A 27,470-nucleotide genomic window follows, 5' to 3' on the forward strand; every position below is an offset into this window, starting at 1 on the left:
TTTCAATTTCTGAGTAACCGTGGCACAAGACTGTGGATAATATCTGGGTAAAGAGTATGAACATAGTATTCACATGACTAAAACCCAGTTGAGTGGAAAAATTTGAAATGTTTTCCATTAAAATAAATATTGTACTGAAAGGATTATTTAAAATTGGAGGCATCTGTGAGGATATATGGAGTCTCTTCTCGCTCTTGGATCAGTGCATTTAGATTTTGGTTGACAGTTTCTAAGGTACCACCCTACCAATTGGAGTAGACTCAACTCTCACCAAAAAATGAGAAGACCCTTGGCAAATGTGTGATTTGTTTCTATAGAGTGGTAAATCAAAGATTGCATGTTCTCTTTTCTTAGGGCAATATCTTGTGTCCGGCTATGTGTTACTTTCTCCTTTTTTAAAAATGCCGATGCGAAAGGATTGGATACAGGGCCTTGCACAATCTAAACCTGTGTTTTACTACTGAGCTCTATCTCCCTGTCCCTTTCAGCCCTTTCTAACATTTTCCCTTTATATGGTATGATGCTTAATTTCTTTTGAAACACAAATATGTTGTTTAACTCTTTATAAAAACTCATCATTCGTGTATTAGAAAAAAAACATGAATGCTCTGTTTTGGATTAATAAACATTTTGTTTTGCTAAAAACACTTTTTTTACATATAAAATAAAAAGGTTCATTTGAGTTGTAATAAAAGTTGCAGCCTTTACTTGTTCTCAAATATGTTTTTCCTCTGTGCTTCAACAAATTTTGTCAACCGCTTTGGTTGTTAAGTGAATCATGGTCTAAAATTAGCTCTGAGCTGGTTATAAAAATAAAAAGTAAAAATTTAACCTGCAATCCAACTGGCTTAAAACTGTATTTTCACCCAGGAATTCAATGTTTTGCTTGTTGTCAAAATAGCCTAATTGAACCTACATATTTTTCTTACATGCATTCCATTAAAAGACAAAAATAAAGCTTTCCAGTCCATGCAAAGGTATGAGGTAAAGTTAGTAACAAAGAATCCAACTACAGTGCAACAAATTCAATCCATTCTCTATTTAATGAGATTAACCTTTACATCATTTTGCAAAAACACAGACACATGTAATTAAATAAACACATTACAAATTTCACACATACCAGCACAGAACCAGAGCTACACAACACAGCAAGAAACCCACAGAAAGTGGTGTGCAAAGCCAGAGTGTAGGAAGCATGTGAACACACAGCAGCTGATTTTTTCACCTGGGAAAGCCATCATGGAAAGATCAGCAGGTGAGAAGCAAAGCGAGTAAGGGCATATAACACGATCATGCAATGAGGACACCAAAGGAGGCAAGCCACTGCACACAGACTTTATTGAGTTAATGTATGAAAAAGCTTACTTCATTTAGAAAGCTCACTAATTGGTCTACCGTTAAATAATCAGTTTTGTCTCCATTGCTGAAAAGAAATTTATTAAAAAAAGTAAGTTTTTGTATATGATGCTACAGAGGTACGATTTACATGTTGACATTTGTGAATCATAATTCTAATCTTAGTTTTCTAACCCTTAAGTAGTGGGGAGACAGTTTGGTAAGGGGAGGAAGGGGAACCCAACCACAAGGACAAAGGAGAGAAGACATTCCCAGCAAATCATGGAAAATATCTGTAGTTCTTTAGCATTATCAAAAGGCATTACTTTTAAAACAACATGTAAGTCATCCATTTGAGATAATTGGAATGAATGAACTTTTCGACAACATATTAACATTCCAAATTGGATCTAGTTAGTTCATATCACGGGTTAATACCTAAAGGAGCAGGTTAAAATTATAGGTAGTTAGTAAAGCCAATGCCAGGGAGAGGGGAGGGGGTAGGTTCCAGGTGCTGCATTTAATTTATGTCAAAGTTTCTCAAAAACTCAGAGTAAGCTTTTGCTTTGATAAGCTAAGGGGTGAAAATATTCCCTGCATAGATATTCCTAGTACTAACATACTATCTTAAATTATTTTGGCAAAAAGCACTCCAAAGAAAAATCTAAAGGAACAAGAATAAGATTTGTATAACATTTCTTCATAGTTGAAACTTACATTTTTTTAAAAAGATCTTCTATATCTGTGCGCGGACAAATCTTTTGTGTCAGTTCATAAAACTTTTCATAAGTAAAAGCAGCAGGCTCGATTTCATCATTCTGTGAAGAACAGAAAAGGATCATAAATCACATAATCTCTTTATCTTTGCAGAAGGACAACGTACAAGGTCATGATACAAAATGTGGACCACTGGGAATCCCAAACGCCTAGGGCAACTTTTAGATCATCCTGCTAAATCATGGCATGCTCAAACGCATACCAGCTCCCCTAGGAAACATCCCAAGGAAAAAATAGACAACCATTTTCTTCATCTCTCCTTAAGCTTACACGATGCCAAATAAGTCAAGCCTTATATTTAAATATGTTTACCATGTGACTATCAGAAAATCACACAACGGGACTTAGGATGTTCCATGTGAAATTTTACATGTTACACTGAAATATCTTTCAAGAAGGCTTGTAAATGCAGTCACAGGCTTAAATCTTTCTTGTGTTCTATACAGTTATTTCAATTATTTTAAATCTGAAGGGCCATGAACACGAATGGTCAGTCTTGGTGGAGGGCACTTCAGAAAATATTGCGAGGCCATCTCTAAGCCTATTTATTAATTATTTTTGCTGATGCTAGACTTTGTTGAGGTAGTGATGAGGAGCTTCTTTGACATAAACTCCATGGACTACGTGACCTAACAGTATGTTTTTTATTTCTTTATCATAATAAAGTTGACAAAAAATCAGCCAGGTGCTGGTGGCTCATGCCTGTAATCCTAGCTACTCAGGAGGTTGAGATTTGAGAAAAGTCAGCCTAGGCAGGAAAGTTTGTGAGACTCTTATCTCTAAACAACCACTAGAAAACTGGAAGTGGTGCTGTAGCTCAAGTGGAAGAGCACTAGCCTTGAGCAAAGAGCTCAGAGACAACACCTAGGCCTCAAATTCAAGCCCCACCAACAACCAAAAATTTAAAAAAAAAATCACTTTGAAGTAGCTTAGCTGAATTTTAAACTGCTTAGGTCGGAATTCTGGAAGAAGAAGAGAAAATTAACGAAATCTAATGGAAATCAGTTTAATACAAAGAAGCTAATTTATTACATATGAGAATGTAAATAAACAAAATGGTTTTAGGAAAATATTGTTAAATCTGTAAATACCTTTCCACTGGGAAGACCCAATTCCTTGAGTGCTTGAAATATCACCTTTTCTGTTTTCCCCGATGCAAAGGTTCTAGTAATACTAAGGGAGGGAATAAAAAAAAGAAAGAAAGTGAAGTTCAATATCTTGTTCACCCTGCCTTTTCCTGCTGTAAAAATCCAAGTAATCCCAGGAATGCAGGGAAGGAAGGGAAAAGAACAGATTAACAGTTTTGTTAATCTGTTTTGCTCTTTGTACGTGCTTTTCATTCTCCAATGTAGTTCCTCCCATTTCTCTGGTTTTCTGGTAGCCAGTTCTGCTACTTGATTCAAATACAAGTGGTTCCCATAAGTAGGTGCTTGTGAACATGAGAACTGAAGGGATACACTGTGGGAAAGACTATGGCACTTTATTGTGTGTGGCAGTACCAGGATTTAAACTCAGGGATTTGAACTTCTTTCAAGGGAAGTGTTCTACCACATGACCAGTTCTGGTCTTGTTTTCCAGATGGGGTCTTGTGATTTTGCTGGGACTGACTTTATATTACCACCATCTTACCTCTGCCATCAGTAACGCACAAATAAATATTTCATCCTAAGAAATTTCTTTCTTAGGTAAAAGGCATGTGACAAATGGGACCAGCACCCTAGAATAAGTGACACGAATGGAAAAAAAAAAATGCATCTTGACCTGGTGGAAGGAGTAGCTCGCTGGAACTCAGCCTAGCCTGAAATAGCTATTGTGATGCATTATCAATATGCTTTGATCTTGTTTTCAAATGAAAGACTCTTGAGGAACTCTACATAGGATTTAGAAACTTTCCTATGAAGGTAATAGGGTATAGAGGGACTCGGGGGAAAATTAGTCAATGTTTCAATAGAATCTTTGCTGTGACCCGAGTCCCAATAATTCTGAATAGAACCTTTTAAATACTGTAGTGAACAAGAAGGCTAGGTAAATGTACAACCATTATCTTGAGTATAATTTCTGGTGTTGGTGAAAGTAGCAAAAAGGGACCCTCTCAATATTAATGTTGGTGACACTTGGGATGAAAGTCATCCAGGTGAGGATTTGGTACCTGATCTGCATACTTGGCTTCAAAGCTGTGCCTTCTTCACCCAAGGAGCCTTTATTTACACCCTTACTAGAGACCCAGGTCTTATGTTAGCATGGTTCCTCAAAGTCTATATTCAGAAGTAGAGCTTTGATTCGAAGGTGGAGCTGATTGTCACCTGGGAAGCCTGTGTTTGCAATGTCTTCTGAGTACCAGAGGGTTGTTTTTTTTAATTGTCTCAGGCCCAAAGCATTCATGTGTTACATTATTCATGTTAAGTGAATCTAAGCCCTGGCAGCTAGTTAATCTTGGTGAGTGGGAGAAAGCACCACTTCAACTGCAGACTACAGCTTCCCAAAATAGATGGGGAGGAAGGAGCATTAGGTAAATGAATTATTATGTGTTCATTCAAAGCTTTATTATTTCGTACCAGGTCCAGGAATTCTTCATGAAGTACATTCATAAGAGAGCTTGAGATACTGCATTCAAATATAAGGAGGCCTGTGACTCTATGCACATGGAAGTATAACGAGGCCTGTGAATCTATGCACATGGCAGAGTCTAAGTGCTTAATATCAGATAAACTAATTAACAGGTTTCTAGTATACGGAGTACCGTGTCTATATTTTCTCAATCTTGGGAGTTGATGCAATGTTTAAACATTCAGTTGAGGTGCTATTGACCTGCCCTTTTTGATTTATGGAAAGTGATGATTCAGTGTGTCTTTATTCACAAAATTGTATGTTAATGTAAGAACTATAGATGTGTAACCCAACCAGACATCTGTAATTAGGGGGAAAAACCCTGAAATAGTAACCTCAAGGATATTTCAGCTCACATAAGTCTCTGTGAGGCTGATCCATATAGCCAGGATGAACCAAGTATGGAGATTGCATCCTTCCGGGGAGAAAGCATGAGAATAAAATCTTTGGCAAGTGCTTGAACAGTATACCAACATATAGGACCTAGGAACAGAGTGTAGGAGAAAATGGGAGAGGAAGGCATGGGGAGAGGCTGATTTCTCATGCTTCACTTTTCATGAGGAGGCTTGGGCTGGGCAGCTTGGCCACAGATTTGCTCCCATTGATTTTAAACAAAAACACACTCAGGATGGAACAAGAGAGTCAAGACCATTTCTGTGGAATGCCATCTATTTCTTTGATTCCAGGCACCTATCTGAGTCACTCTTCAGTCTTACTTAACATAGTTTCACCTAAGGGGTGGGAAGTATGAGGTGAAAAGGGATAGTCTTGAGTTTTCAGAAAGATGCCCTTTAAGCAGGGTTCTAAGAGAGGCACACTTAACTCTAGGCTGGGAACATTTTAGACATCATGGGTCATTTCATAGGAACATGACTTCTTTATAAAGGTATTAAGTGTTAGCTAACTCTTTCTGTACAACCTTATGCCCACAGAATTTTGCTTAGTGCTTCAAAGTAGCTAACAGGTGTTCCATGAGATTTTTCAGGAGGGGGAAAGATAAACTGCCATTCATTCCTCCAAAGGAACATCATTACTACAGCAAATACCTTTGATTTATGCCCATTTCTTTTACAGTTTGTTCTTTTTACAGCTTGAAATATATCGTAGCTGACCTTGTCAGTGATTAAGAAAGCAACCACCCTAGAAACTAAGGGAGTCCTACTCTTTGATTGCTTGCCCAGGGTTTGCAATGTATTATGGGATTTAAACATCATTTGCTGACATGATCACACAAGAGTGAAAGGAAGGAATTGGATGTACTGTCTCTGTAGAATCAGACCTTCCACATAGGCTTCTGGAGCTTAAGGTCATGAGTGGATCATACAAGATTGAATTGCCATGAGCATACCTGAGTCACTGGCCTTCTCTGACATACTTATGTCCTTTAGGATGCCCTCTAGCCATTGGCCACAGCTATTGTCTTGTTCCCCATAACTCAACTCCCTAGTCATTGAGTACCATCTTCCTAGCCACTGGATCCCAACATTCTAGCCGCTAGATTCCATTCCAGGTTATAAGAGGTGGGCAAGAACAAAAGAAAAGAGTTATTATTACAACTCTGGTCTGATGTGAAGGTATTCGATTTCATGATTATGTACAGAAAAACAAAGAGGAGCTGTGTTACGGAGTGAGACTTACTTTATCTGTCATTGGATTTTGGTTTACTATTTCAGGAGCAAAGACTATTCTCAAACTCTGTAATGACAGTGAAGCTAGATCCCTTTTAACATGATATACATTATATTAATAGTTTCTGCATTTGAAACTTCAGAATGAGAGTGATGAAATGATGTTTTAAAACTGTTTACACAACAGATCCATGAAAACTTTCAAAACAATTTCCACCTATCCCTTGGCAACTCATCTCCTAAAAGAGTAATTTGCTTTTTTGTTGGCTTGGTATCAATTCTCTATGAGCTCAAACAAACTACCCCCAAATCACAGATGCTTTGTGTCAAACACCTGTTAGGACTGGCAAGCACCAAAGAGGCAATGTCAAAGAGAGCTAAAGAAGATGCCAAAGTATGGAGGCTGAATCTGCCTAGGAAGGGGCAATTGGTTGTATGTGCAAGCTAGATAATGATGGATACAATCAGCAAAGATTTGTGAGGTCACAGTTTGATGAGGGAGAATACAAGGAAATGAAGCTAGTTAGAAATGTGCTGATCACCATCTACATGCTCCCACTTTGTCTATTTTCCTGTCTATTTTCTCTTAGAGAAAAGGTAGGACAGGAAGGCAAGAACAAAGAGCTCCAGCCTGTATTTGTGTCCATCATATTGCTATCCATGCTTACTTCCCCTTCCATCTGGATTTCACTTGAACCTTATTGCCTTTTTACCTGTATCACTTAGATTGGACAGGGTGAAAGCAGCTCTGTGATGTTAAAATTCTAATCTAATCCTGACCTAATACCAACACAATGGCTTTAGGGACTAAGGCCTTTAGGAAGTGATTGTGTCAGGGAGGTGGGCAATTCCTCCCCTGAATGAGATTAGAGCCATTATAAAAGAGACTGCCTAGAACTCTCTATCCCTCTTTCTACAAGATTACAATAGTTTGCAACCTGGAAGAGGATCATCATGAGAAATGGATCACTATAAATCCCTTCTCTCAGATTTTCATATTCTTTTCTTTAAGAGAACATTTTATTTGAAAATGCTAAAAATAGATGGGCTACAGCTATATAAGTCAGGTAAAGTATACATTTCCTGTTGGATAATGTCAACACTTCCCTCGTGCTCTCCCAATTTCTCACTCTCATCCCACTCAAAAGTTGTATACTTCATTTTCAACATAGTGTCCAGTGAGGACCATTGTTGCATTTGTTCATCCTTTTCCCCCCATTGCTGTGCATTCCCTATACTCCCAGAGAAATATAGACAAACAAGACAAAAAGAAAAGAAAAACAGCTAAAAAGAAAATTGATAAAATTTCATGTTTAACATACTTCCATTTTCCCAAACTGTGACAAGTAATCTCTTTCATTTGTAAGCTCCATAGGCTGTGGCACTTTGTTACAGCAGCCTAACCTAAGCCAGCTCCTGTCTTCTCTGAGCAGTAGATGAGCAGCAAAGCTAAGAATGGGAAAGCCCAATCCAGAGGCAGTAGACACATTAAAACCATCATGTACACCTGGGTTTTTACACAAATGATCACAATCAAGGCCATACTAAAACTACCAGCACAACAGTGTTCACAGCAGCAGTATTTACCATAGAAAAGATAAGGAACAAACCCAGATGCCCCTCAGTAGATGAATGGGTCAAGAAGATGTGGTATATATACATAATGGAGTTCTATGCTTTCACCAGAAAGAATGACATCGCCCCATTCATAAGGAAATGGAAAGACCTGGAAAAAATTACATTAAGCAAAGTAAACCAGGCCCAAAGAAAAATAGGTTGCATGATTTCCCTCATTTGTAATAACTAGAATATGTCTATGATATTATTAACAAGGCATTTCAATAGTCCAGTTGCTAAGTGCATGGAACTATATACAATGAAGCTTATCAACATGAACTCCAAGAATTGGAAATAAAAGGTTCTTATTATTGTACTGTATGCAGTTCTTTCTTTTTTTTTGTCTGTTTTAGTTTTCTACCCTTTGTCTTGTATATAAGTTTATTTGATCCATGGAAGGGAAAGGGTATCACAGAAACAGCAGGTCAAAAGATGAACTAATGCAACAATGATACTCATTTGACAGTATGTTGGAAATGAACGATACAACTTGTGGGGAGGGGGGTATGGAGGGATAAGCAGGAGAAAATGAGGGAGGGGTAATATTGTTTAAAAAGAAATTACTCATTACCTTACTTATGTAACTGTAACCCTCCTCTTTATCACTGTTACAATAGAGATATATATGTATATATATATATATATATTTATTTATTTAAAGCTATGCACTGCCACTGAAAGTATATATTACAGACCTTAATTTCTGCTAGTGTTTGCTCAGATAAGCTGGAAAATTAAATTTAAATCCTAAAGCCCAGTTATTTAAAGATTGAAAATTAGTACTATGTTTTCAGATGGTTTTTATTTGTTTGTTTGTTTGTTTTTATTTTTCCAGTCCTGGGCTTGAACTCAGAGCCTGGGCACTGTCCCTGGCTTCTTTTGCTCAAGGCTAGCACTCTACCACTTGAGCCACAGTGCCACTTCTGGCTTTTTCTATATATGTGGTGCTGAAGAATTGAACCCAGGGCTTCATGTATATGAGGCGAGCACTATAGTACTAGGCCATATTCCCAGCCCCTCAGATGTTTTTTAAATACTATCTATTGTGAGGGAATAGAAGGGAACCTTATTTCCATCCATTATTTCGACAGACAGAACACCCCCACACCCCCACACCCCCCACACCATGCCCCCCACAAATTCAAAATAAGATTCCAGAGATTATCATAAAGGCAATTAACACACAACACTTGTAGAAGACTGTCTTTGAATTGGTGTCATGGAGGCTGATCAAAGGCAGGAAGGTGTCCAAGAATGAGTGACTGACTTACCTCCTAACTGGAATTTTACCAGTTGTGTTGGTCATAAACGCCAATTTCATCCAGCTGGAAAACAGTAGCAAAAGCCTAATTTTAGAGTCCCAATTCAGTTAATAAACTTCAAAGAACATCTATTCTAAAAACCAGGAACAATTATATATAGCCTGAGCTGAATGTAAAGCTGTCACGCTCTCTATATTAATAAAAGATTTCCTAGGCACTCAAACTTAATTACTATTTCAATGTCTACCAATTGTAATAATGACAATTAATAAACACAGGGATATACATAAGCTCCAAAAACTTATAGTAATCAGAACCTATATAGCAGTATATTTCACTATGCAAAATAACTTATTTTGCCCTGAAAAGTTTCTGGGGCAGAAGGTACTATAGAAGAAGTAAATTTTCTCAGTAGCGAAAGCTGGAGCCATCCCAGTGCCTGGTTATGGACAACCACAGTGTCATAGAACTGTCTATCAGAAGATTCAGTATGGGGACACAAAAGCCAGTGCTTGAAACCCACAGGACTTAGAATGACTAGAGCTCCAGGAGCTTTTGGCCAGTGACTACTTGTTTCCTATGGGTCTGAAGCTTTGGATTCATCCATCAAAGTCAGGAGCATGAAAAGAAAGGCAAGCAGGAATTGTTCTCTCCACATATCAGAGTACTCTTCATCTCCTAATGGGACCATTTGATAATTTCCAAGTGTGATGAGTGATGGAAACTAAACTCACTGTTTCTTGAGGCATGTCATCGGGCTGACGTTGTTTGCCCTGAAGTTGTGTATGATTGATCTCAGGCCTTCTACCCATTGCTGAAAGGAAAAAAGAAGAAAACATTCTCAGTCAGTACATCTGCTATAGCCAAACATGGTGGCCTTTTATCAGTCTGTTGTACTCATTTCGCATAATGAGACTATAAACTCTGCTTTTATCTCCTGCCTGCCACACTGCCATCTATATTTCGCATGCTCATATTTTATGCCTTAATAAACAATTTTCATTCTTTTTATGAAGATAAATGTGACATCTACAGTGCCATAAAATACTACGTTGAACATGCTGCCTACTGACTGACTTGTCAAGCTTTTTGTTTGCTGCTTGTTTAAATATAAGTTCTCTTTTCAGTTGCTGGCAACCTCGGTTCTTTCTAAGCAATACTATATGACACCTGCTGACTTATTCCCATTTCAGAGGACAGATAAATGCATAGGGGTTGATTGTATTTCTGACTTCTCCTAGTCTGGGCTTCTTATATATCTTACTTATCTGTGTTTTCCTGCAAAGCCTTAAAAAGCAAGAGACCTTTACTGCCAAGCTACTTAGTGCAAGCTGTGATGTGCTCACATATTTCTGTCTCAGGACTTGGACCACATCTGTACTTCATACCATCACTCCATTGATTTACAAGGGAAAGTGAGGGAAGACTGAGGATGGCAGTGCAGGAATTTGGGTCTCTAGAAGAGCATTTTACTAGTAAAGACATGACCTAAGGTCTGCTCTGCTCTTGGATCCAATAAGTGATGCTGATGAATGTCAGACAAAGGCTATATGCCCACCACACCATGCTTTGCACCCCACTTATGCCATAGAACTATGACCTATACGTAAAGTGAAGCTTTACCTTCTTAGACCTATGACCTGATGGATTAGATTTGTGGCTCAGTGCTGAGCAAGGGGAAATACCTGAGAATAGATAGTAATATGAATATAAATTCTAGCTGCACTGTACATATATGGCTCTTTGGTGTGAAAGTGAATAATATAAAATTCAGTATCTCAGTTACAATTTTATTTCAAGTGCCCGAAGGCCAACATCGTGACCAAAATGGTGATGGCTACATATTGGAGACAAGGAATATTTGCATCATTACAGAAGTTTCTGTTGGATAGCATTGCACAGCATTACCAGGTTTATAAGTTCTTTTTTTTAATTTTTGCTAGTATTTGTTATTCTGTGTCTACCTTACAGCTTCATTTTCTTAACATAGTGTCCTTCAGGCTTATCCATTGTATTTCCAATGACAAGACTGCATTCTTTGTGGAGGAGTAATTTAAGGTGTGTGTGTATATGTGAGTGTATATGTGTGTGTGTGTTGGCTTGAAATCAGGGAATCACACACTCATGCTTGGCTTTTTCACCTCTACTTCAGCTTTTTGCTAGTTAATTGGAGAGAAGACTCTGCATTCTCTCTGCCTCAGCTGGCTTTAAACCATGATCCTAAGATCTCAGCCTTCTGAGAAGTTAGGATCACAGTTATAAGCCACCGATGTCCAACAGGATTTAATCTTTGCAAAGGTAAGAGATGATGACTGAATCATACGACTATTGAATTCCTTTTCTTGTAGTAAAATACATAATATTAACCACTCTCAATATTTTCAAATGTCATCCTGGCATTAAGTATATTCAGTTAAGCACATCCCCACCTTCCATCTCCAGAAGTAAAACTTTTTGCCTATTAGTAATTCCTCATCACCACCTCTTCTTGGTAACCATCATCCTACCTTCTGTCTCCATGATTTGGACTATTCTGAAAACCTCAAATAAGTGGAACCATACAGATTTTGTCCTTCATGTCTGGCTTATTTTACTTGATATAATGACCTCTAATGACCTCAAGGTTCATTTCTGGTTTAATGTGTGTTTCACTTTCTTGTCTTTTAAAGGTGGAGTTCCTAATTCAAATCTATATACACAGCACATTTCCTTTATCCATTCTTCTGTCAACAGACACTTGGGTAGCTTCCATTCTGCCTACTATATGAGTAATACTCTTGGGAACACTGGTATAAGTGTATTTCTAGTTGTTTTAGATAAATACCAAGAAGTAGAATTGCCAGATTTTATGATCATCCAAGATTCAATTGCTTGAGGAACCACTGCACTGTTTCTCATGACCTTTATACCACTTTACATTCCAACCAACAGAGACAAAGGTGGTGATTTTTTCTACATCCTCACTAATATTTGCCATTTTAAGGTTTATTCTTTTCTTTTTGAATGAAAATATCCTGATCAGGGTGAATCTAACAGGATGATTTTTTTTTATCAACCCTTTGTGCTCTAGTCTTTCTAATGGAAGATAAAGAGGTAAGTTTCCCTTTGTAACTAGCAAAGGCTGTTTTTTAAGAACTGTAAATAGCATCAACAGCCTCAACAAGAGCAATGGTGAAGTCCAGAAGCTGAAGAAAGAGGAAGAAAGAAAACAGTAGTGTTAGAGAAACATCTCACTTATTTCTGATCAGCAGAATCCTCCTTTGTCCAGCTATATATGGACTATAACTCCCTGGAGATGATCAAATATCCTGTTATTGGCCTAAAAAAAAAACCACAGGCTGACAGAATTTCCCAAGACCAGATAGAGAACAAAACAAAACAAACAAAAAAACCAAATAATTTGGTTGGCATTAACCTGAAGGTATTTTTTAAAACTTGTTCCAAAGCACAGAACTAAGTCCATACTTTCCAAAGAATCTTAATTCAGTTATTTCTAGAACTAAATTTTAGACATGGTGGGCTTGGGATAGGCTTATAAAACATTTGTGCACCTTTGAAAAATGGAATATTAGTGACGAATCTTGTTTATTAGAATGGAAAGATCACTGGGAGTGACTTCTGAGGTTATCATTCCAGTGATGGGGCCCATGCTTTAGTTAGTAGGAGATGCCACCAGTAACCTCAGAGGCCCTAAATGGCACTGGGAAGTGAGGTAGCTACTTTTTTCTCCCAGCAGTGATAAAAGCAAGGTCAAAGGCCTTCTCCCCAAGGTCATAGAACAGCTGGTTCAGAGCAAAGGAACAATAAGAATTTTAGAGTCAGTCCAACCCTCACGAAAGGGGGTATTTTCACACAAAGGTTGTCTACACATTGCCCGCTGTAACAGAAAATAGTCTCTTCAGAACTTTCCTATTCACTGGGTGCTGGTGGCTCATGCCTGTAATCCTAGCTACTCAGGAGGCTGAGATCTGAGGATGGCATTTCAGAGCCAGCCCAGGCAGGAAAGTCCCTTGAGACTCTTATCTCCAATTAGCCACCAGAAAATTGGAAGTGGTGCTGTGGCTCAAGTGGTAGAGCACTAGCCTTCAGCTGAAGAGGTCAGTGCTAGCATCCAGGCCCATGAGGACCAAAAAAAAAAAAAAAAGAACTTCCCTTCTCACTGTTATCTTTCAAGTCAGTTCACTTAGCATGACAAAACTGAAAAACAATACGAGAGATAAGAATGCTCTTGCTGTTTTGTCATTCTTTTATAACATCCAATAGATCTAATACCAGCAGGTGTCAGTAGAGTCTTAGAGTTTTGTTGGAAAGTTTTGTTTGGAGTCAACTAGATGCCTATTCATGTCTCTCACCCTTTGTTTCCAAGTTAGCAAAAGAAAGACAAAAATGACTGAGGATAGACCTTTTGAACGAATGACTATAAGCTTGTATGACAATCATCTATATTACATCCCCAGAGAGGCATCTTGGAGTTCCTTGAATTATTGGCTAGATGAGGTCAGGCACTTCAAGTGTCTTCCATCTGGTGGGGCTACCTAGAGTGGACATACACAGCTCAAGTACTGAGGAACCCCACCACAAACACACTTGTAATAAATGCCAAAGTGGGCATGCCTATTCTACTTACCCAGCAGGCTATTCTTCTTACTATTCTCTCACTCTTTTCCTTTTAATCTATTTTAATTTTCTGTTGCGAGGGACTGGTGTGCATTCTATGTGTCACATCACTGAATCACATCACTGTTTTTGTTTGTTTGTTTGTTTGTTTTCAACTTGTACGGTTTTAATACTGTTATCAACCAGGGATTAATGCTGCAAGTCAAACAGCTGTGATATTTTGAGAGGCAAAATCAGCTGACTTAACACTGTATAACACTGACCTAACACCGCCAACACACCTATTGGTCTTGTAAATTTACTTTTTAGTTCAGGTAACATTCAATTTCCTATTATCTAAGACATACACAATGGTTATTTGGCAAGGACAGGCTTCCTTAGAGGCTGTGCACTGTTAAGCTTTAGTTCAAGATCACATATTAGTCAGAGCAGATTCGAGAGCAGCCACCACCTATGGTAGGGGCATCTGCTTGGGCATGCACTGGGCCTCATCAAGGCTTGTTCAAACTTGAATTCAATGGTGGGGTGTGGCAGGGTGGTAGCTGCGCTGCAGGTCACCTGCTCCCCTGTGGCCTGGCCCGGTTGGGAGTGGGGCACTGGACTCATCAGGCCACCTCCAACGCACCACCACAGCACCTTGATTCATTAGCCAGGCATGCTAACCCCAATCCCCCCGCAGCAGGGCCCAAGCCTAAGGCTCTGTTAAGCTCTTCTCAACAGCCAAGTGCAGGGAAGCAACAGCTTCATCTACCTCCATCTAATCCATGTCCTGAAAACACAGGCCAGCTTTCTTCAGGGCCCCACGGATGAAGGGACAGGACCAATAACCACATCACTGTTTTTAATCACTGTTTTTCAATGTTTTTCTTAACTAACTTAAAGATTATTCTAGTCTTCAAAGGAGTGGGGTGAGGGAGCTTGTGGGGTGAGGGTGCTTGTGGAGCACTTGTGCAGGTTTGATGTGGGGAAGAAGGACTACAGAAGCTGCCTCTGATTCTCCACTGGGAACTTTAGACCTCTACTACAGGACTCTGGCAACTTATTTTCTCCACACAAACAGAATCCACCCTCCAGGCAAACATCTGGACCTTCCCCTACACAATCTCAATGCTGTCAGAACTGCCAATGACAAAAAGAATCCCTTTCTCATGAGAAGAATACAAAGATACATGAATATATAGAATAAACCAGCACAGAGGAATTTACAGGGAACGTTTATAGTTCTTCCTTCAAATACACTAGTAGATTTTTTTTTCTTGGTCACACAAATAACACTTAGGTGTTCTTTGCAGATATAAAATGTACAGCAAAGACTAACCCATAGCAAAAAGGAAACCTCATTCTAAATCTCTTTATTTCCAAGAAGAAAGATCTACCACGAATCCTCTTTGACATTAGGTCATTTGTCTATTTAACTCCAAAGATCATTAATATTGTTATTATATATTTAGTCAGCTTCACTTCATGCAGAATTCTTGCCCCTTTATCTATTCTCTGTGACTCTGTTGCTGTTCCACCAGCAATTCTTTCAGTTCATAGTCATGAAGGCAAATAAGAATAGAGATCCCAGGGCACTCTCAAGTTAAGTATATTGGATGTTTCTCTGTTCCTGGGTAAATTCTTCCAGTTAAGATGCTGCTTTCGATACAATAAAAGGAGGAGGAAGAATCAGAAGATAGTGAAGAGTGATCTGTTAACAATGTAGAGCTATACTTTGAGAGGTGAAGCCGGCAGTTTACATAAGGATCTGATAAACAAATAGAAATGGTGCAACTTTGGGATGAGGAAGGCAGTACAAGAGAAGAATGAGCAAATTGGTAGAGGTTGATGTTCTATCCCTGTGTGTGGGAAGGCAGCTTTTAACAAAACTGAGGGTCTCTGCCTGGTAGCCCACCCCAAAAAGGTTGACAGTGGTACAGAGGCTAGGCTCCATGTGTGAGACAGTTTACACCTTCATATTTGATCCTTTAGCCCTTTCTCACTTAGTCTGGATATAGAGAGAGGACCCAATAAGGTATAGGGTCATTATCTTAAGCACTGTTCCAAGTATAGGCCACCTGAGGGTCTTAGGATGGATTCTGTGGCATGGGGTATTTCTTTAGTCCTACTCATGGCTACCTATTTTCTTTTGATAAACAAATGTTCTCTAAGGAGATGAACAAGTCTATTCTGCTTCATCTTGTGGTAGGGGCTCTGTTTATAAAGAAGTGGTGGAGATATCTCAACCAAAGCTGCTCAAAAGTTAATTAGAAACTGCTAGTTAAACTATTCCAAAAGCCACATACAGTGATGAGCCCCTGAAATCCCAGCAATTGGGAAGCTTAGTCAGGAGGAACATGGGTTCCTGGCTGGACTGACCTACATAGGAGACACTATCTCAGAAGAAGAAAGAAAGCCCAGGGACCAAGTGCAGCAGGATCATTTGGGAACTATTAAAGTGCAATGAGTAGGCTAGACCTACAGAATCAATCTCTAGCGATGGAGAAGAGAAATTAGGTCTGTCTGTCTGTCTATCTGTGATCCTAGAGTTTGAACTTAGGGTTTTCAGTTTGTACCCTACCACTGAGCCACATCTCCTTTGTAGCACTGGTTACCCTGAAATAAAATCTTGCCTTTTTTTGCCTGTGCCTGTGCCCGGACAATTATCATTATATTATCTACTTCCCACTATTGCTGGCATGACAGGTGTGTGCCACCTTGCCCAGCTTCTTCTGACGAGATGGAACCATATGGATTTTCCTTTTCCTGGGATGGGCTGGAATTGCTATCATCTCAATCTCAGTCTCCTTTGTTGGTAGTGTGACAGGTACATGCCACTGTATCCAATACCCGGATGAGATGAAGTCTTACATACTTTTCGATCTGGCCTAGCTTTGAACCACAATCCTCTTGTTCTCTACCTCCTGAGTAGTTGGTATTACAATCTTGAGCCAGCACATGTGTGGCTTTTAAACTCACATTTCAGAAGCACTGTTCTAAACCAATGCCACTCAGAGGTGGTTCCCAGACCAAGAGCCTTAATATCTTCTCAGACCTTGTTAGAAATGCAGTCTCATGGGCTGGGGATATAGCCTAGTGGCAAGAGTGCCTGCCTCGGATACACGAGGCCCTAGGTTCGATTCCCCAGCACCACATATACAGAAAACGGCCAGAAGTGGCGCTGTGGCTCAAGTGGCAGAGTGCTAGCCTTGAGCGGGAAGAAGCCAGGGACAGTGCTCAGGCCCTGAGTCCAAGGCCCAGGACTGGCCAAAAAAAAAAAAAAAAAAAGAAATGCAGTCTCAGGTCTCATCTCAAAGTTACTGGATCTTATCTGCATTTTAAGGAGATCCCCAGGTGACCACGGGAGCATTTCCTTTGGAAAGCACAGGTGGAGAAAGTGAATCCTCTCACTGCACTCCTAGGAAGGTCTGGATTGGGCTTCTTAGCCTGCTCAGGATGATGTCACAAAATCCCTCCTACAATCTAGGTGACCAATAAATAAAATAAATTTATTTCTTCCAGTTCTTGAGACAATGTGTCAGCAAATTAAATGCTTGGTGAACACATATTTCCTGGTTCACACTTTCTACCTTCTGGCTGTCTGTCTCCTCACCTGGTGGGAAGAAGACGAGGGGTTGCTCTGAGGGTATGTTTTGTTTTTATAGGAGTCCTGCCCTTATGATCTCATCTCCTTTGATTCTACACCCTAATGCCTTCATACTGGGGATGAAGATTAGACATAAGTTTTGAGGACATAGACACATGCAGACTCAGCAGGTGCATAAGGGAGCTAATGTTCCCTATATCCTTTAATTGGGATGATTGGCTCCTATTTTTGTTTTATCCCATATCCCTGTACCATCTCCTCTGTGGTCTGAACAAATTTATATTCACTAGGACATAATGCTGATCTGCACCTTAGGAGACTCAAGATCATATATATATTTGGTGGAAGTAAGAAAGGTCAAGATGGTAGAGGTTGTCATTTTACCTTCCCTCTGTCTGAGGGAACAGAACAATAATAAGAGTCAACAGAATAATCAGTGAATGGGCCATCTGAAATATTTAAAATGTGGGAACTTCCTGGTACAGGTAAGTCATAAATTTGACCCATGCAGGGTTTATTTCAATGTATTTGTTTGTTTGTTTAAGCACACAGGAATCAGTTCACTGGTCTCTGGATGTCTAAATGAGTCTGTCAGTTAATTGTAGTTTTATCTGCTCAAATAATACATCAGGAATTTATTTAACTGGAAATGCAGGTCTGAGCTCTATAACAAAGGCTGTAAAGAATTTCATGCATCATCATGGAGCTAAGCTGTCATTTTGCACAAATCCAGTCAATAAATCCAAAGTGGAAGGTGAAATTGTGAGTGTATGTGATATACCAAATAGTAAAAAGTTCACTTGACACTGGTGGCTAGGAAGCAAGAGGAATTTTGCAAAAAAAAAAAAAAATAGTGGGCTGGGAATATGGCCTAGTGGTAAAGTGTTCGCCTCGTATACATGAAGCTCTGGGTTCAATTCCCCAGCACCACATATATAGAAAATGGCCAGAAGTGGCGCTGTGGCTCAAGTGGCAGAGTGCTAGCCTTGAGCAAAAAGAAGCCAGGGACAGTGCTCAGGCCCTGAGTCCAAGGCCCAGGACTGGAACAAAAAAAAAAAAAAAATAGTAGAGAGACAATCCAACAGAAATCACAAAAGTTGGCCAGATACTGGTGGCTCACGCCTATAATCCTGGTAAGTTAAGAGACTGAGCTCTGAGGATCCTGGTTCAAAGCCAGCTGGGGCAGGAAAGTTTGTGAGACTCTTACCTCTAATTAACCATCAGAAAACTGGGAGTTGGAGTTGTAGCTAAAGTAGTACAGCACAAAAGTTCAGGGACAGTGCCAAGTTTAAGCCCCATGACTGACAAAAATAAGATAACAAAAACTTTTGGGAAATTAATAATTTTCATAAAATTTTCAAATTTTCTGGGTGCCAGTGGCTCATGCCTTTAACCCTAGCTACTCAGGAGACTGAGATCTGAGGATCTCAGTTCAAAGGCAGCCAGGGCAGGAAAGTGCTCCTTGTCTCCAATAAACTACACAGAAAAGGCTGGAAGTGTCATTGTGGCTCAAGTGGCAGAGTGCTGAGGGACAGAGCCCAGGCCCTGAGTTGAGGCCCCAAGACCAGAAAAGAAAAGAAAAAAATTCCAAAAGAGAAGTGACAGGAGGAAAAGAGAACTAGAGACTTTTTGTTAACACAATCTGAATGTCTTCTAGGGAATACACATTGGTTGTCTGCTTTCCTCTCTCCTCAGAGTGAAGCTGAGCAAAGTTAAAGTAGAAAGGTTCTAAGTGCTATCTGATGCTTAAGTCACTTTCTGCCCATAGTGAAATAAATTGCCAGCTGTAAGTATAGGTGGCTGTGTTTGACAGATAGAACTGCATAGGCTTGGATAATATTTATGCATTCCTAGTCACAATTAGTTCAGTCACTCACAGAGAGTCAAAATAGACTGTCGGGCTGGCTGGTGATCTTGACAACACTGGCTAGGTGGGTCAAAAAGGACCTCTGAATAGTCACTGGGGCAGAGAGGACGTTGTGCTGCTCTCTGTAATGAGTCAGAGGCAGAAGTGTCAAATTCCCATCCCCTAAAGGAATGGCAATTCTGCTCTGTAACATTCTTGGGGGACAATTCTTGCAATGTCTAAGCCTGATGCTATAGCTACCTGGTAAGTATGTCCTATTACATCAAAAAAGTCTTGACCCTCTCATCACATCTGCTACCAAAACATAATTCTTGGGTATACAGCACTGACAAAGAATAAAATATATACACACTCAATATATATTAATGCCATATTTATTTTAACTTGCTGCCCTTATATAAACAATGTAGGGCATTTTTCAAGTGCCCTGTGTTGTTTGTGTAAAGGCTGTGTGCAAGTAACATTCAAACACCAGAAATTACTTAAAAAGAAAACAAGACAGTCAGTTTATTTTATGTAACACTTGTCATCTAGATGGAACCCTTCAAAATCTTAAAAATTTGAGAAAACCAAAAGTATATATTTTTCTATACCAGTGAGAAACTACTATATCTTTTCTTGTGGTTTATCTTTTGTCTCAACTCTTGTCAACTCTGTAAAATCACATGCTAAGGGGTTGGTGAACTCACAGGTGTGCATGACTTTTACTGTATTCTTTGTTTGTATGTACAATACCCAAGGTCACATTCTTCCTGATATGTAGTAATAGACAATGTTGAAAAATTAATCCCCAAAGTAAATAGTACTTAACTTGCAGAGAATGCTACCTTCTGAATCTCTGGAGCCTTTGCCTAACCCTTGCCCATGCAGGAAAACCCTATTTAATTCAAACAAATCTAGTCTATAGGTCTTACAAAATAGTCACGACTTTCAATATAAGAGGAATTACAGGATTTATATCTGTGGGCTTGAGTTTCACTTCCTATCATTTAAGGAAGGCTCCCCCATACACACCACCTACAACAAATGAAGTACGTGTGGGGTGGGTGGCAACAGCAGGAAAATAAGGATAATAAGTAAAATATTTTTGGTAAAGATTAATACATAAACTCAGAGATGACATCATTGTTTTCATCCTTCTGGAAAACGGTCTTGCTAATGAACATCCATGACATCACTGGCTGATTTCTTCTGTACAGCAATAGTTCTGAAAGGTTTTAATTGATATTCCTTTCATAGAAGGAAAACAAGCTGTGGAAAGCATTGGATAGCTGCTATCTTTGCTGAGATTCCTATGAGAATGACTGTATGTTGAACGTTCTACAATAAAGAAACAGGTCTAGACAAGGCTTGCTCTGGCTTAGGTGAACAGACCACCTCCTTTATAATGTGGATGTCTATAGAAGGAATCTGTTTCAGACCACCACTTTAAGATGTGCCAAAGATAACTACATTGAAATTTTACCAAAGTAGTATATTAAAATGGTGCTGTGTGCCGAGCACCAATGGCACACGCCTATAATCCAACCTACTCAGGAGTCTGAGGTCTGAGGACTGTGGTTCAAAGCCAATTCTAGGCAGGAAAGTCTGTAAGACTCCAATTAACTATTCAAAAACAGGAAATTAGGAAGGAAGGAAGGAAGGAAGGAAGGAAGGAAGGAAGGAAGGAAGGAAGGAAGGAAGGAAGGAAGGGAGGGAGGGAGGGAGGGAGGGAGGGAGGGAGGGAGGGAGGGAGGGAGGGAGGGAGGGAGGGGAAGGGAGGGAAGGAGAGAAAGGAAGGAAGGAGAGAAAGAAGAAAAGCCAGAAGTGGAGCTGTGGCTCAAGTGGTAGAATGCTAGCCTCGAGCCAAAAAGCTCAGGGACAAAGCCCAGGCCTTGAGTTTAAGCCTCAGGACTCTCTCTCTCTCTCTCTCTCTCTCTCTCTCTCTCTCTGGAGTGGAGGACCATTGCCAAAGTTTAAAACATTAAACACATACTGGCTATTATATAACTCTAGGCTAGTGTCTTAGCCTCATTATACCAGAAGAAATCTTCTTTTGTAAAATGAGAATAATCATAAGCCTCATCCCACTGGGCTGTGAAAAGGAAACAATACACACAAGCACTAAAAGAGCTCTTGCTGCCGTGATTCTTATTAAAGGCTGAGTATCCTTTATTTGGAACACATGGAACCAGAAAGTGTTTGAGATTTCTTGAGATTTGGGAATATTTGTAGATACATAGGGAAATGTCTAAACACAAAATTAATTTGTGAGTTACATATACTTTTGACTAGCCCAAAGGTAACTTCTTTTTTTAATATTTTATTTTATTATCATAAAGTAGTTGTTCAAAGGGGGTTTCAAATCAACAATTTAAAGGCAATTTTAATGTCTCATAGTTTGAATGAAACCCTTTATAGGAGGTCAGCTGTAGGATCTGTACTTCTTAGCGTTATGCATGTGCTAATAGTGTTTTGAATTTTGGAGCTTTTCAGATTGGAATTTTGCTGTACTTGAATTGTTATGAGGGGGTCAGATAATTTTCTGTAAAGGGCCAAAAATTATTTTCAGTTTTAGAATCAAAGTTTTTATAATCAAAGTTTTCATGTTTGTTTGGCTTGTTTAACAACTTCAAAAATGTCAACACAGTTCTTCACTCAATGGCTCTCCAAAGGGCTGCATTTGCAAAGCTTCTATAGAACTCAGAGGCAATGAGTCTTCACCTCATGCATTCTTTTCTTTGTGCCACTACTGGGTCTTGAACTCAGGGCTTCTCATTCTTGCTTGGATTCTTCATGCATGGCTAAGCTATAGCACTTGAGCCACACTTCTACTTCCAGCCTTTTGCTGGCTTACTGGGGACAAGAGTCTCATGGATTTTTCTGCAGAGGTTGGCTTTGAACTTCAGTCAGTCCTCAGAGCTCAGCTTCCGGAGTAGCTAGGATTACAGGCATGATCCACCAGCACCCAGCCACCCTCAGGCTTTCTACTTTTTTTTTTTTTTGGCCAGTCCTGGGCTTGGACTCAGGGCCTGAGCACTGTCCCTGGCTTCTTTTTGCTCAAGGCTAACACTCTGCCACTTGAGCCACAGCGACACTTCTGGCCATTTTCTGGCTATGTGGTGCTGGGGAATTGAACCCAGGGCCTCATGTATAAGAGGCAAGCACTCTTGCCACTAGGCCATATCCCCAGCCCAGGCTTTCTACTTTTGAATTACTAAGGATTAGAAAGCATTCAAATATACATAGGCCCATGTCACACCTATGTTATTCTCCCAATGACAATTTTTGCTACCAGAGCTGTGTGCAAGATGGAGAAGCAATTTAAGACTAGTGGCAACTTTCTCCCCTAGAGCCAAAAGGTGAAATGCAAATATTGCTTCCTGTTTCTGGAGTAATTAGAAGGATTCATTCTGCATTCCCTTGGTGGAGTCATTTGATAACACCCACAAGGAGGGAAAATGAAAGGCTATAGGCTAGGTCTCCAGTCTCTCCTTAAACTGGAATGTTCACAAACACAACAGAGTTCTCAGCAGTGAAAATCATGTACCTCATGAAGGTTGGAGCATTCTAAACAGACTGTGCCCGGGAGGCAGAAGGTTTCCAACGATAAAAGATTTAATAGATTTACAATGTCATTAAAGCCTATGACATTGTTTTAAAGACTAAGAAAATGAACACGATAAAAATTTTAAGTGACAAAATACAGCATATTAATTCTATCAACAGCCTGAGACCAATTGGATAGAATAAACATGTAGAGGGGGAGGGAGGGAAACACATGAGGGTGTTTACCAGGGGATGTGGAGGGCTGGGGGTGGGGATTCCTTTTGGGATGATAGAAATGTTTTAGAACTATATAGAGGTGGTAGTAATACAACACTGGGATGCACTAAATGGGGACAAATTGTCCCCTTTCTGGGGTTAATTTCATATTATGTGGATTTTAACACATTTAGGAAAAGAATCAAAAGAGCTGCGAGAATGTACTTTTACTCTTCACTTTCATGCTCTGCCATGAAGCATGCTCCTCTTGCACTCAGGATGCAGTAGTCTCCATGTGCTGTCCATGCAAATGGTTAAAATGATTTTTCCTCTACACTCAGTGTAGCTCTGGATGAACTATTGAGGAGCCAAGACCACATTGAAGCCTGCTTTCTCCCTTTGCCACTCTCAAGACACCACAGAAAGAAAACTCACCAATGTCTGCAGCTGAATTCCTCCAAAGCTACTGCTAGTGCCAAGATACTTTAACTCTATGTGCATGCATCTTAACAAGGTGCCTTAATTTTAAGTTGAGTGCTAAAAGAAGTGACAGGTAAGGGATTTTGACAGCAAATAAAGAAACATACTTTTAGAATGTCAAAGGGCTCAAGATGCAGAGCACAAGGCTGGTGAAGTCAGTACTGGCTGCATACACAGCCTCTGAATAGCATGTGATCTTGTTCCCATTGTATGCCCTGCAGCATCTCACATAACAAAGAGACTCCTAGAAGAGGGTATTTTAAACAGATTTATGATCCCTTCCCCTCTGTGCTCTAAATTAAGCAGGGCCTTAATATCCCATTAACCCTAACATCATACACTCAGTTAATCAGACTTAAATCTGGTCTTGACTTATCATACTGTTTTAATGTGTGTTGTGCAACGTTATGAATTCTGTGCACCCAAATAAACTGGTTAGGATCAATAAGACTATGCAGTACTAACTCCACTTCAGGCTTTCTCTTATAACACAGGCTATATCTGGGCCATGTTGTTGCCTGATAGAGTCACCTTGAAAATAGGCTGATTGACAACCATAGTGACAATTGGGTGCCCATATGCAAATAATTGAACTGATGTCTGGAAATAGCATTTTAATATGAGGTGCTTCGAAAAACAAATTCTAGAGCTACAGGAACTGCATTATTTCAACATGTCTTTTAGTAAGAATGTGGGAGAACCTGCACTCCAGATGTATGTGTGGCTATATTCAGTTGGATAAAAAAATTTTCTGGTTTCAAAACTGGTGATTTGTTTGTTTGTTTGTTTGTACCTTATGACAATGGATCTCAGACATTTGATTTATCAACAGATTCTGTTGGAAAGCCTGTTAAAATACATTTCTAAGCCAGGCACCAATGGCTCATGCCTGTAATCCTAGTTCATCAGGAAGCTGAGCTTTGAGGATCAAGATTCAGACATCCAGAGCAGGAAAATCTATGGGATTCTTATCTCCAATTACCACCCAAAAGCCAGAGTAGAGCTATGGCTGACATGATAGCCATTTGTGAAAGGCTGAGTTACAGTACCCTGGCCCAGAGTTCAAGTCCTAGTACCATCACATACCCATACAACATCTAGGTTTGGGCTAGGGGTATGAGTGAAGTGGCAGAGTGCTTGACTAGCAAGTGCAAGGCCCTGAATTCAATCCCCAGTACTGCCAGAAAAAAAAGATTGATAGTCTTCCTGAGTTTATCTGGGGTCTGGCCTGACAACTCTTATATATAGGAAGCTCTCAGAGGTGAGTAGCTTTGTGTTACGCTATCAGTAGAAGAACTAACTGGGAGGCTGGGAGGCTTTGCAGAATGTTAGCCAACCCAACAGGAGGAATTTGATAGAGAACTTGATTTTGTTTTCCCAGTAAAATGAAGAGTACATCCTTTTTCTAAGAACTACTGCAAGTAAGCCTTCCATTCGACATAATTCAAGTACAAAGTGATTTAAACATTCACATCGATCTGTTAAAATATTTTATCACCTGTAATAAATTACCTAACCCTATTTTTGTACACAAAAAAGAACATGTACTATTTTTATAATCTAATTTCTATAGTAGCGATTCATGTACTTATTTGGTGTCTTAGTCACAAAGCCTAATTTGTGAAGTTCACCAAATATTTACAACCTACATAAAGTCTAACAAGCAGTCTGGAAATTGTCTAAACTCAATCTCAATCTTTGCATTTTTGAACTTCATAATAACAGCTTATTTTTTGTAATCAAAGGGAAATTCAACTTGGGATGAAATAACAGACTTATTTGTGGAAATTTTAAATGAGGACTGCCTTTCAGTTTGGGGTACAGTACAGTGATTCTGATTGGGTTTGCTGTGCAGCGCCAGCTGTAACTTAATGAAAGACATCTGAACTCCTTTTTACGTTATTACAGATGGAAATTCTCCCAAGCCAGTTGCATTTGGAAAGAGAGAGAGAGCGAGAGTGAGAGTGAGAGCGAGAGCGAGAAAGAAAGAGAGAGAAAGAGAGAGAGGGAGAGAGATACAGAAGAGAAATCATAGTTGCTTTTCTAATGAAATAAGTCGTTATAGTGCTTGGTATTAAATAAGTTGCCTAGTTTCTGGTTAAAAAAAAAGTATTGAGAAAAGAGAAGAGAATGATTGGACTGGGAGTAGAGGAGCTTTATCATAGATGAGGAAATATCTTGGCCACATGGCTGGCTACTTTTATTCACAAGTGTTTTAAGCTACATGACATATGGGACGTACCTATGTTACCCGAAGGCACACTGGGTTTTGGGTAAAAGTGGTAGCAATTTGTCAGCAATTCTTTTAACGGAGGGGTTTTCAGGAGAGGAAATGGAAGGTAAATTTTCAAATTGGAATGACAGGAAGGATTTAGGTAAGCAGGATATAATGATCCCAAGTGGAAGGTGCCAAGGCACTGGGGTCAAAACCTCCTGTCTAGTCATGAATTCTTAGCTGTAGCAGACCCATTACATCCTGAAAAATGACTCTTCATGTCAAAAGATCATTCCCCTAACCCTTTCCCTAGCTAATCTGTGTGAAATCAAGGTATACAACATTAGGATGATACAATTGTGATTCCTCTGCCAGCCCGCCCACCACTTAACTATGCACAGTTTCACTTTCTACAGTATCAATTACCCACAATCTGAAAATAAGGACTGGAAAGTTCCAGAAACAAGTGACAGTTTTAAATTGTATACCATTCTGAATAGCATGATGAAATCTCATGCTGTCCCATTACATCCTGCAGGGCAATGGGAACCATCCCTTTGCCCAGCAATATCTTCTCTGTGTATGCTACCCTCTTGGTTACTTTTAGTCACTTAGCAACCATCTCTACTACCAAGTTAACAGCCACGGTGCTGGTGTTCATGTAAATCTTATTTTAATTAACAATGGCTCCTAAGCACAAAGGAGGTGATACCAGCCATTTTATTGCACTGTGCTTAGTTGCTCATTTTATTACTAAATATTAATGTCTTACTGTAACTAATTTAAAAATTGAGCTTTAACTGAGGTATGCACAGGGAGAAAAAAGTATTATATGCATATTTTGATACTATCCATGGTTTCCTGTATCCATGAAAAATCCAAGGGCTAATACACATCTTTACACCTACGTTATGATTTACTGGTTTGGGCAACATAACTATCTCCAATGAACAGACATTTTTATTAAGTGCTGGGCACTGACTGTAGGCAGTCAGTTCCCACCTCTTTCATTGACTGTTTTGCATGTTCAGGAGTCAGTAGTAGACACTGCTCCCTTTGCCTAGGTAAATCGAGGTGAATGTTGTAAAGAAAAATAAAGCAGGATACAGAATTATGAAATGCTGAAGGGCAGCAAGATGGGGAATGTCTACTAAGGTGAGTATTCCAGCAGGAATGAGGGAGATAAAGACAAAAGCTCTGCCTGTAACCTGCACAAAGATTAGGAAATATAAATTCTCAGTTTTTCAGTGATGTAAATTTATGAATTTTGCCTTGGTTTAGATCTAGCAATTCTGTCTGTGTGAAGTTCATATAACTTCTCTTACTTTGGTGTCATGTATATTCTGCTGGGGGCAACAATACAAAGAAAGGATGAGGAATAAAATGACGATGAAGAAATTTTGTCAGCACAGGAGGTGGTAAATATCATTACCTGGATTAGTTAGTTTAAGTGTTGAAATCAGGAAGTGGGTAGGATTATTCATATACATGTTATATTTAAAAGTTAGCAAAATCTTATAACATGTCATTAGTATGGGGAAAATGGTATTAAATGTCATCTCCAAGAGTCCATTAATCAAAATGACAGTCTAATAATGATAAATTGTCTAGTGTGGACAATGGAACTTGTATTTATATAGTATACAATTAGTGCAATGTAAATTTTTAAGTAATGGTTCTAGGTAACTGACATATTTATTTTCTTTAAGATGACCAGGCTTTAAAAAAAGTG

General features: G+C 39.4%; 1 protein-coding gene across 6 annotated transcripts in view; it reads right to left on the bottom strand.

Annotated features, from left to right (window-relative positions):
- The window catches only part of Plcb4 (phospholipase C beta 4), a 351,489-nt gene that overhangs the window by 78,380 nt on the left and 245,639 nt on the right, over positions 1–27,470 (bottom strand). For all 6 annotated transcript variants that reach the window (XM_048348807.1, XM_048348811.1, XM_048348806.1 and 3 more), the window contains 5 exons: positions 9,964–10,043; positions 9,239–9,292; positions 3,207–3,288; positions 2,056–2,156; positions 1,369–1,426 (listed from right to left, as the gene is read on the bottom strand). In XM_048348807.1, the coding sequence (XP_048204764.1) occupies positions 1,369–1,426; positions 2,056–2,156; positions 3,207–3,288; positions 9,239–9,292; positions 9,964–10,043 (375 nt within the window). The remainder of the gene's footprint in view (positions 1–1,368; positions 1,427–2,055; positions 2,157–3,206; positions 3,289–9,238; positions 9,293–9,963; positions 10,044–27,470) is intronic.

Source organism: Perognathus longimembris, chromosome 6 (genome assembly GCF_023159225.1).
Source record: "Perognathus longimembris pacificus isolate PPM17 chromosome 6, ASM2315922v1, whole genome shotgun sequence".
Taxonomy (NCBI): domain Eukaryota; kingdom Metazoa; phylum Chordata; class Mammalia; order Rodentia; family Heteromyidae; genus Perognathus; species Perognathus longimembris.